General features: G+C 36.6%; 2 protein-coding genes across 4 annotated transcripts; both read left to right on the forward strand.

The window, feature by feature from the left end:
- The first annotated feature begins 3209 nt into the window (after positions 1-3209).
- On the forward strand, positions 3210-6942 carry LOC116418333. Of its 2 annotated transcripts, XM_031933410.1 has the most exons (4): positions 3210-3315; positions 4086-4128; positions 6351-6723; positions 6809-6942. In XM_031933410.1, exons 3-4 carry the CDS (start codon positions 6351-6353, stop codon positions 6913-6915), a joined length of 480 nt encoding a protein of 159 aa, XP_031789270.1. In that variant the 5' UTR covers positions 3210-3315; positions 4086-4128; the 3' UTR covers positions 6916-6942. The 2 variants fall into 2 exon arrangements, with proteins under 2 accessions (XP_031789270.1, XP_031789268.1); XM_031933408.1 differs by lacking the exons at positions 3210-3315; positions 4086-4128 and having other exon boundaries at positions 4158-6723.
- A 147-nt stretch (positions 6943-7089) lies between these two features.
- On the forward strand, positions 7090-10550 carry LOC107982162. 2 transcript variants are annotated; one of them, XM_031933407.1, is made up of 8 exons: positions 7090-7164; positions 7243-7284; positions 7362-7500; positions 7576-7750; positions 7817-8949; positions 9596-9700; positions 10162-10352; positions 10428-10550. In XM_031933407.1, exons 1-5 carry the CDS (start codon positions 7127-7129, stop codon positions 8473-8475), a joined length of 1053 nt encoding a protein of 350 aa, XP_031789267.1. In that variant the 5' UTR covers positions 7090-7126; the 3' UTR covers positions 8476-8949; positions 9596-9700; positions 10162-10352; positions 10428-10550. The 2 variants fall into 2 exon arrangements, with proteins under 2 accessions (XP_031789267.1, XP_031789266.1); XM_031933406.1 differs by having other exon boundaries at positions 10162-10204.
- The last annotated feature ends 597 nt before the right edge of the window (positions 10551-11147 follow it).

Below are 11147 nucleotides of genomic sequence, written 5' to 3' on the forward strand. Positions count from 1 at the left end.
TATACACGAAATAAGCGGCGAATATCGATGGTGTTATCGCGTTGATAATAATTCTGGTTATTGTTTATTACAATAACTTGCAACTTTATTAACATCAACAGCTGCTCGCAGTACATAAGGACACAATTAGCTATGACTTGTAACAAGTGTTCGTGGTCGAGTGGTAAAGTGCCAGCCTGCTAACTAAAAGGTTCAGGGTTCGATCCCCGTTAGGGTTTTAATTTTTTTGTTTTTTCGTTAATTTAAGTGCCGGCACGATGCTTGCACCGCGTGCCGTCATTGTGCTCAGCACAATGCCGTCATTTCCGTGTCCCGGAGCAGGGGTACCTGGACGTCACGCGTGGCCCATTCCGAGCAGTCTCAGTGCCGTCATTCCGCCGACATCATGTTATCGGCCCCAATAGCAGCACGTGCCGGGCATTTTAGGGTCACGCGTGACGAGCACGCGTGCTGCAGTTGTGACGTTAACGTGCCGTCAGCCATGGCCGCCAACATTTGTATTCTGCATGATGACGGCACAATGAGACACCATACGCTCGCGCATTTGGGGTCGGCATTTTGGCGACACGGATGTTCGGAACGTATGCCGCGTTGATCCATATATATATATATATATATATATATATATAATATTTTTTTCCGCTTTTTGACGCCAATGTACCGACATTTTGCTTTTGATGCGCGATAATAATCGCGTATATTTTTTAAAAATGCGTTATTTATTTAATATAAACGTATTGTGATTAGTTTCAACTATAATTATTTATATCGAGGATGCCATCGATCTGTCTGTTATATTTGTCTCTCTCCTCTCTCTATCTCTCTATCTATCGTCTACTCCCCGTGATGATCGATGCAGTTTCATTTCGGAGTCGTGTTTTGTAATAGCAAAATACACGAAAACTAGAATTTTTAATTATTACAAGTGATTATTTATAACGTGTCGAATCCTTCGTCCCAGAAGCAGTGTGATTTTCAAGAAGACGTATAATTTTCAATAAGTCATGTTTCGAGGTTATGTTGATAGGCTCTTTTCTTTTATGGCTTTCAACGATATCAATGACATTATATTAACTGTTTTTTTCTTTACAAAAAAATTCAAGAACCATCGAATCGTCTTCAAGCATTTCAACTGCACATTTTCGAGTCGTCATCATTGGAGTCGTCATCATTGCAGTTGTCATCATTGCAGTCGTCATTATTAGATAAGTATTATTTATTTTATAAACTTATCTTTAAAGTTCAGTCTCAGCTTCTTGCAATTTATTTGCAGTAGCGGTAGCAGCAGTATTAGCAGTAGCAGCAACAGGATAACCGACGTACTCGAGGCAAGGAAACAGTAGGTCTAATTAATAGTATAACAAATCATTGTTTCATTTCTATATTAATACTATGTATGTAAATTTTGCAGGTGCAGCATTAATCGAGGAATAGTCAGAAGAAGATTTCAAGATTCAACGACACAAGGCAGGTACATTTTTATCAGAAGTGCTTCCGGAAAACGCACTTTTTGAGTACCAGGTACACCTTCTTCTTGGTGTGAAGTCATGAAACAATATCTGTAACTTAGATACACTCAGGGTGCTTGAATATACAATTTCATGTTTGTTGGATGAGCCTGTTTCAAAGAAATCAAATGTTGACCTAAAATATGATGAAAAAATAGTATATCTTGAAACAAATCCATCGTACAGACTTGAAATTTTATATGCAAGACCTCAGAGTGCATTCTAAGAAATATCTATTCTTTCATGACATTACGTCAAGCAGGAGATACACTTTTATCAGAAGTGCTTCAGGAAAACGCACTTTTTGAGTACCAGATACACCTTCTCCTTGGTGTAATGTCAGGATACAATAAATATGATTTGGAATATACTCAGAGGGCTTGCATACAACATTTCATGTTTGTTTGATGCTTCAGTTTGAAAAAATTGAAGAATTTAGTCAAACATTTAAAGAAATTGAAATTTATACAACTCTGTTCATCGAACAATCATGAAATTATGCATGTAAACCCTCTTACTGTATTTTACAGATCTATGTTTATCTGTGAATTAGTCTCTTTAATTTTAATACTTTTTTTATATTTTACAGAATAAGCAGGAGTCGTATAACAACATGTAGTTGTAATAACAGCTGTGACTGACTGATTATGTAAAATAGAGCTGTACTTTAGTCAAATTTTCACTGTTTCTGCTATTATCATAATGTACGTGACGTAATGGCTAAAGGGGAAAGAAAGTTACATTTATATAAAATCTTTTACTAAGCAAAGCTAACCTCTACAGAAAATTGCTTATTTCGCATTAAAATGTTATGCTTTTGTCTTTAATTCGAAATATATCATATTTTTATTAATAAATTCGAAACATTATGTTTGCATAATTATATTACATCGCTTTAAGCCTTTATAAAAAAAACTTATCTCGATGATATAATTTCATTTTTAAATTTTCGCGCTCTTATGTCGCTTGAACGGGAATGTCTGTGATTGGTCCAGCCGATGCGCTTACTATAGATATATGTATAGACCGATCGCTATTCATTTGTTTTGAACAAACGAAATTTATAAGGCCATTGTTGAATTCACTCTTCCTTTGTCTTGCTACGAGAGAAGATTGACTTGCTGTATAATCGCTGAATTTTGCCGAAATTCTTTCGATAACCTTATTCCATTTTTCAATATTATTTTTCTTTTTTTTTTATTATATATTAATATTTTTTATTTCCATTTAATCTCCTTTTTTTCGTAGGAATTTGCTTTTCCAAATACTTCTACGATAAGGTACGAAAGTTGTTACACGTGGTCGTGTATGCTAAGAAAAATAACAAATTTGTTTATTTATGTGCTCCAAAGGATCCAGAAAAAGAGGCTTCAAGGAGCACAGCATCATCTCCTGGGCTAAATTGCGCTGGAAGGATTTTTTTATTAACATTTTAGGTAAGTTAAAAAAACAATCTTTATTAACAAATTACTTCATTTATATACTCTTTTATGAGATTACGCCAAGCAGAAGGTCAACTTTCATCAGAAGCGTTTCCGCAAAAAATACTTTATTTAAGTATTAGATACACCTTCTGCTTGGTGTAAAGATATGAAAGATCAATATATATTATACTAATTGTATTTTATTTTATAGCAAAATGAGAAATCTTATTTTTTTCATTGATTTCAAAAAACTAATTATTTTTGGTTATTTTCTGCAGGTACATACACTTCCAACTACTACGTTAGGGCTTCAAGGATCATCAGAGGAGAGAAAACCATATCCTCCGTTCAATTATCCTTGGAACGCTGTTCTTCATTTTCAGGTAAACATCTGCATTTTTTATTAAGTTTGTACGATGTGTAATTTTTGATGAATTTTTTTTTTAAATGTTCTTAAGCTCAAAATTTTAATTTTTTAAAACTCATCCATCGTACAGATTTGAAATTTTGTATGCAAGCCCTCTGAGTGTATTCTGTGTTATATCTATTCTTTTATAAGATTACACCAAGCAGAAGGTGGATCTGGTACTAAAAAAGTACCGTTAGCGACACTGGTTTTCATAAAAGATTACCTTCTCCTTGGTGTAAAATGAAAAGTCATGAAAGAATATCTGTAACTTAGAATACACTCAGGGAGCTAGAATATACAATTTCATGTTTGTTGGATGAGTCTGTTTCAAAGAAATCCAATTTTGACCTAAAATATGATGAAAAAATAGTATATCTTTAAACAGAGCCATCCTACAAACTTGAAATTTTATATGCTAGCCCTCAGAGTGCATTCTAAGAAATATCTATTCTTTCATGACATTACACCAAGCAGAAGGTGGTTCTGGTACTAAAAAAGTACCGTTAGCGAGACTGGTTTTCATAAAAGAATACCTTCTACTTGGTGTAATGTCATGATAGAAAATATATAACTCAGAATACAGTGAGAGGGCTTGCATACTTAATTTCAAGTCTCTACGGTGGATAAAATGTGTAAAATTCAAATTTATATATTGAAGGTACTAGAATTTATGTGTTGATACTTATAAATTGTTTATTTTATTTGAAAGAAACTGTCATTATATCAATGTATTTTGTTTCGTAGGTACAGCTTCTGGACTTTTTGAGCAACAGACAGCGGTAGAGAGGTACTACCGATTTCTGGATTGATCTCGACTTATTCGGTTGTATACCATCATAAAGTTGCTCATTCTCTTATAATTATATTGCGTTCATATTGCATTGCGTCAACGGTACGAAAAATGTACCGGCTCGAAGGTATTCGTTCGAGAAAAAATTTATTCGATTGTACGCCGGATCATCGAGCTCGTATAAATAGGTTGATGCAGAGAGCACGATCGGATTATTTTACAAACAGTTTGCCAGGCGTAGATGAGCCTGCTCTTGAAAGCGATTTAGGATTTGCTTCGCTTCTTCCTGAATTACATGCTGATCGTTATGATGATGTGCAGCAGCAGCAGGAGCAGCAGCAGGCGGTGGCTAGGGCTCCTTCTATAGTATCGAACGATTCTCGTTCTCTTTTCGATGATGTGAGAGATGTTGATTCTTCATCTGATCGTTTATCAGATTATTCATCCGTAGGATTTGAGAACGTGGAGCAGTTCGAAGCTAAATTACGTACACTATTCACAGAGAATAACATCAACCATCAGCAAGCTGGAACTATTTTGCGACTCCTCAAAAGTCATGCTTGTTTCACTGGGCTTCACGTGGATCCTAGAACGATATTGCGCACGCCAGCTCATTCGGCTTCTATAAAGAAAGTAGCTGGAGGAGAATATTTGCACTTGGGCGTCCAGGAGGCCATTTGCTCAATTTTATCGTCCACTCCTTTGCGTTTGCATCCAGCTGGTGCTCTTGAAATTGACTTCAGCACCGATGAGGCATCTCTCGATAAAAATGGAAAAATATTAATGTGGCCGATACAGATCAGGGTGGCGAATATTTCCGGCAGTGCTCCACAAACAATTGCTCCACACAAGATGCTTCATCGCTGACGCTCTTGCTCGCGCTTTTACTCTAGGACATCGTAGCCATAATTCACGAGCTCCCTGCTCAAGGTGTTGGGTCAGGGGTGAACACGTTAGAGCTGGTGTTATGGTTTACAGGGGGACAGATCACAGACTTCGCACAGATGAAGAGTATCGTTCTAAATTAGATTTAGATCATCACAAAGATGAAGATTGCGCTCTCGCTAATCTTCCATTTGATTTAGTTGGTAGCACGGTTTTCGATTACATGCACCAGGTATGTATCGGTGTAATGGAAAAAATTTTACAAGGATTGATCGACGGTAGATTTGTTGCATCAGCAAAAATCGCTGATAAGTGCAGTCTACGAATTTTGGATAATAGACTGGAGCACGTGAAAAACTTTTGTCCGTCGGATTTCGCTCGGAAGCCTGTCAATATTCTAAGGCATGGCCAGTTTAAAGCCACCGAGTACCGTCAGATTCTTCTCTACAGTGGTCCAGTAATTTTTCGAGGACTTATGAACCCTGCTATGTACAAGCATTTCATTCTGCTTAGTACAGCAATTCGAATCCTCGCAAATCCGGTTGTCTCTATGGAGTCCATTGATTTTGCTGAAAAATGTATCAAATTGTTCGTGGAGACTGCCTCGGATATATACGGCATTGAATTACTTTCGTACAATGTTCACACATTGTTGCATTTACCAGATGACGTAAAACGGTATGGTCCTTTGGATAATTTCTCCGCTTTTCTGTACGAGAATAACATGTCCTTTTGTCGGAAATTATGTCGTAAGAACGATCAGCATTTGCAGCAAATTTCCAGGAAACTGGCTGAAAATTGCCGTACTTCATCCAAAAAATTTGTCGATCCAGGTCACTTAAGTTATATTTCCAATCATTTGAGAGGTCCTCTTATTCCTGGTTGTGGAGAATGCATGCAGTACAAGAAGGTTGTAAAAGGCTCGACTCATTTATCAATTATAAAAAAAGATAGTACGGTCATGCTGGACGATGGTTCGATAGGCATCATAAGAAATGTGATCGAATTAAAAGATCAGGGATGTCATCTGGTAATCAATCTTTTTAGCAACATTGAGGATATTTTTGATCTTCCTTGTAGCTCCTCTTTGGTTGGAATTTTTCGTTGTTCTAATCTGAATCGTCAAATAACTATTGTCAAACTCGAACGAGTGGTTGACAAGTGTTTCAGAATGCCGTACTGGTCAGCTGACGATCGCATCTCTTCAACGTATTGCACCGTAGTTAAAATCCTATCCGCTCGGTTATAAAATTTCCTTTTCTTTCATTATTCCATATTTTTCATAATAATGTCAATTACTTTTTTTCCATTATTATCATCCATCAATATTTCAGATGAATTCGAAAAACTCCGGTTCTATTTCTCCTCGCAAAGCTGCTGCGAATTTGAATAGAAGTATGCAGTCCCTCAAAGAAGGCTTTAAACCTGCACCTTCTTCAAAAGGTCAACGCTACAAGTCGACAGCTCAACCGAGCAATTATCAATCCCAGTCATTGATCTCCAAGACGCCTGGACCGTACCGACCACGACCAGCAGTAGCAGCACGACCAACAGCACCAGCACGACCATCATCGACATCTCAATCTTTCACGCAATTTCAACCGCGTGCAACGTCGACACAGAAGTCGATCAACGCAGCACCAACATCTCTGCCGCGTGTACAGCCACCTAATCCAGGATCATCGTACTCACGGCTGGCCGATGAAGGTAAAAAATATTTTATACGACTATAATATTCTTTGTATAGATAGATTGTCCATTTATTGTAATATTATTATTATTTATCTTACAGCATCAACGTCTCGTGATCAGAGCCGCGGCCAATCATTAGCGAGACAAAATGTAGTGGTGCAGCAGGATTCTGTGGCGATCCAACAACTCAACAGCAAAATCGAGTAAGATTCGATATCATTATTTACCGCTGTATATCCTAATAAAATAATAAATTTCATTTTCCGCTTTTTAAATCGAAAAATTGCCAAGTTGGAAGGCTCAAACAAGTACGTGAAATACTATCGTAACAATAATTTAATATATCTAATAATAACTCCATTTTTTTAACTATTTCATATATATATTATTAACTTATATATTATTAATTTACAGCGCTATGAATACGAGACTCGCCAACTTGGAGAAAACTGCCAGGTACGTATTACTTTTATTTCATTTTAATCGTATATTTAATCATTATAAAGTTGATTAATTTACATGTTTTACTTTCAGTGACATCAAACAAGGCATCAAGAGCGTGGAGCAAGTAGCTCGGTAAAATGATTTTCAATCCTACGTTATATTTTCAAATATATACTGTAGTAGGTTTGAAAATTAATTGTTCTTTGTAGATCGATGCACGAGATATTGGCTAATATTACCAGGAATAATAACAGAAGGGCAACAACGCGACCTGCCTCCCTTCCTTTCAAGTCAACCGCTGACCTCGTAGCCTTTGACGATTGCAGTGAAGAGAAATTTCGACACCTTGTAAGTACATATATTGAATCTAAACTTTCATTTGTATTTTTTTTTTCTATTACTTAATTAATTGATTGTTTGCAGGTTGACTACCTCGACTACATAAAAGGGTTGAATCCAACGGATACAGCAGCTAAATTCATCAAGAACTGCTTTATTATCGACGAGGACCTCTTCAGGAATTTGACATGGCACGGCTCCAAAACGAACGACCATCTGATGGCTTTGAAGAGCACAAAGTTCGCGAAAGCTTGCGCAGGTATGTATAATTTCTTACAAATATTATTTATTTTACAAATTAACAATTTATATTATATATTTACAGAAGCTATGCCGTTAAACCCGATCACGCTGAAGAAGCCGACAGAGGATCAGTTTTCCGTGGCCATGACAAAGGCCCTGAAAAGTGCTAAGGAGGGTTATAGAAGGAAGAGAAAACAGCCAACCTTCAATGAGGATATCATCGCGTTGCAACCACAACCTCGAAGGCCCTGCCAGCAACAGTGGCAGCAACGCAACGACCAACTGGAGAGGAACGACAACGTAGCTCCCATCGAGGACAACGGTGACAACGGCGGCGACTACGGCGGCTACGGCGGTCAGAACGACGACGGCAACTACGGAAACCAGGACCACGACGACGTTTTGGAAGGTCATCAGGACGTGGACTACAACGGAGGAGGCCAGGGCCACGGCAACTACAGAGGCCAGAACGAGGACATCTTCGAAGGTCAGGACAACGGTGACAACGGCGTCGTCTACGTCGATCAGGACGACGACGGCGGCTACGGCGGTCAGGACGACGACGGCGGCTACGGCGGTCAGAACGACGACGAAAAATACGCAGACCAGGACCACGACGACGTTTTGGAAGTCCAGGACGTGTACTACGGAGGAGAAGGCCAGGACCACAACAACTACAGAGGCCAGGACGACCGCGGAGAGTACCAAGAGGACGAGACGCAAGACATGTTTGCAGATTAATGAGTTTTTCTTATTTACATTACTATGCATTTAATTTAATATTTTTTCAGGTTGAACGCTCGTTCACATTTTTTACAAATTTTTCTTTTTTTACATTTAACTTTTTTTATATTTCATATTTAATGTAGTCTTAAAAAATGTTAACGAGCGTTGGAGGGGCTGATTGCTGTGGTTGAGCCTCACACGAGAGGGGCGAGGACAGGGGCCCCTCTCACTCACTCTAAAAAATAATATACAAATCACGACAAATGGAATTTTATTTTTTCAGGTCCCTCTTCTAAATCATCGACAAGGCAAGGATACGAGGTCCCTTACACATGGAAAATATTGAAATAAGATAAGTATAATCGCATCAATTTATATTTTTATCTTGTTATAAATGTTTCTTTTTGAAAATTTTTCTCGTTTCAGGAGTAGCAAGGACAACGGCAGAATCAATAAGACGAATAACATCAGGCAATCACCCTTATAATTGTAAGTAATAATTTTTGTAATATGTCATTTATTAATCATGATACATTCAGAAGTGTTGCATATTGAATTTCAAGTCTGTACGATAGATCAGTTTTCATAAATTTCTTAATTCCAACATTTATTAATCTCCAAATTTTAATTTTACTAAACAGATCCATTGTACAGACTTGAAATTTTGTATGCAAGCCCTCCAAGTGTATTCTTAATCATATCTATTCTTTTATAAGATTACGCCAAGCAGAAGATACACTTTTATCAGAAGTGCTCCCGGAAAATGCACTTTTTGAGTACCAGATGCACCTTCGGCTTGGTGTAATGTCAGGTAAAATATATATGACTTAGAATATACTCAGAGGGCTTGCATATTAAATTTCAAGTCAATACGATAGATCAGTTAAGATAAATTCATGTTTTCCTATATTTTTCAAATCAAAATTTTAATTTTTCAAAACTGATCCATCGTACAGATTTGAAATTTTATATGCAAGCCCTCGAAGTGTATTCTTAATCATATCTATTCTTTTATGAGATTACGCCAAGCAGAAGATACACTTTTATCAGAAGTGCTCCCGGAAAATGCACTTTTTGAGTACCAGATACACCTTCTTCTTTCAAAAAACTAATTATTTTATGTTATTTTCTGCAGGTACATACACCTGCAACTACTACCTTAGTGCTTCAAGGATCATCAGAGGAGAGGAAACCGTATTCTCGGTTCAATTATCCTTGGAACACTGTTCTTCATTTTCAGGTAAACATCTGCACTTTTCATTAAGTTTGTACGATGGGTAATTTTTCATGAATTACTTTTTTTCAATGTTCTTAAGCTGAACATTTTAATTTTTCAAAACTCATGTATCGTATAGATTTGAAATTTTGTATGCAAGCCCTCTGAGTGTATTCTGAGTTATATCTATTCTTTTATTAAATTACACCAAGCAGAAGGTGGATCTGGTACTAAAAAAGTACCGTTAGCGAGACTGGTTTTCATAAAAGAATACCTTCTACTTGGTGTAATGTCATGATAGAAAATATATAACTCAGAATACAGTGAGAGGGCTTGCATACTTAATTTCAAGTCTCTACGGTGGATAAAATGTGTAAAATTCAAATTTATATATTGAAGGTACTAGAATTTATGTGTTGATACTTATAAATTGTTTATTTTATTTGAAAGAAACTGTCATTATATCAATGTATTTTGTTTCGTAGGTACAGCTTCTGGACTTTTTGAGCAACAGACAGCGGTAGAGAGGTACTACCGATTTCTGGATAGATATGAATTGGAATACACTCAGAGAGCTTCAACACAAAATTTTAAGTCTGTACGATACATCAGTTTTAAAAAATGTTGAAAAAAATGAATTTATCAAACCTGATTCATTCAACAGACTGGAAATTATGTATACAAGCCTTCTCATTATATTTTAAATAATATCTATTTATAAATTACTAATTTGTATTTTGAATTTTTACAGGAACCAAAGGACTATAGGCAGCAGGATTATGAGCAAGCAATTAACAGGAAGAAAAAATTCAAATACGTGTTTTGATATATAATTATTGTAATTATTATGTATTACATTTATTAATATGTATATTCCAGAAATAAATTTTGATTATTTTATTAATAATAGTTTATTTTTAATTTTAATAACAAAAATAAATCCGCATACATCCGGTGCGCGTGCTCAAAATAAAAATTTCATTTTGCAAAATGCCGGCACAATGCGCGCATATAATGTGCAAAATGCCCGCATATTTGCAGCACGAATGTAGCGTACCCTGAGCATTGCGTGCGGGCACAGCGCTCTGGCACATGCTCGTCATATGACGGTCAAAAGCCGGGGCACCTGGCAATCTCGCGTGCGGCACGAATGTCGTCGTGTTGCCATCATTGTGCCGAGCCTTGCGGTTTGGGGGGGGTTATTCAGAAAATATTTTTCCGACTTTTTGCAATAAATTGGCATATCCTGGCACGAATTGGCATATTTTAGCACAAAATGGCATAGTTCAGCATAGAGTGGCACAGTATAGCACAACTCATTTATAATAATAAAATTAATTATTTTTAGGAATAGTCAAGACTGTTGAAACAGTTAAAAGATGAGATAGGGTTACTAAAAATATAAAAATAACTAAAAGCCAGCTCTACAAAATAATTTTTTTTTATTATTTCATGAAAAATGAACTCGTGA

This window comes from Nasonia vitripennis, unplaced genomic scaffold, assembly GCF_009193385.2.
Source record: "Nasonia vitripennis strain AsymCx unplaced genomic scaffold, Nvit_psr_1.1 unplaced0237, whole genome shotgun sequence".
Taxonomy (NCBI): domain Eukaryota; kingdom Metazoa; phylum Arthropoda; class Insecta; order Hymenoptera; family Pteromalidae; genus Nasonia; species Nasonia vitripennis.

Coding starts and splice junctions, on each gene's coding strand:
- LOC116418333 (XM_031933408.1), top strand. CDS start 5,099: ATGGTTTACAGGGGGACAGATCACAGACTTCGCACAGATGAAGAGTAT.
- LOC107982162 (XM_031933407.1), top strand. CDS start 7,127: ATGAATACGAGACTCGCCAACTTGGAGAAAACTGCCAG. Junction 7,165..7,242: donor AACTTGGAGAAAACTGCCAG/GTACGTATTACT, acceptor TTTTACTTTCAG/TGACATCAAACAAGGCATCA. Junction 7,751..7,816: donor GTTCGCGAAAGCTTGCGCAG/GTATGTATAATT, acceptor ATATATTTACAG/AAGCTATGCCGTTAAACCCG.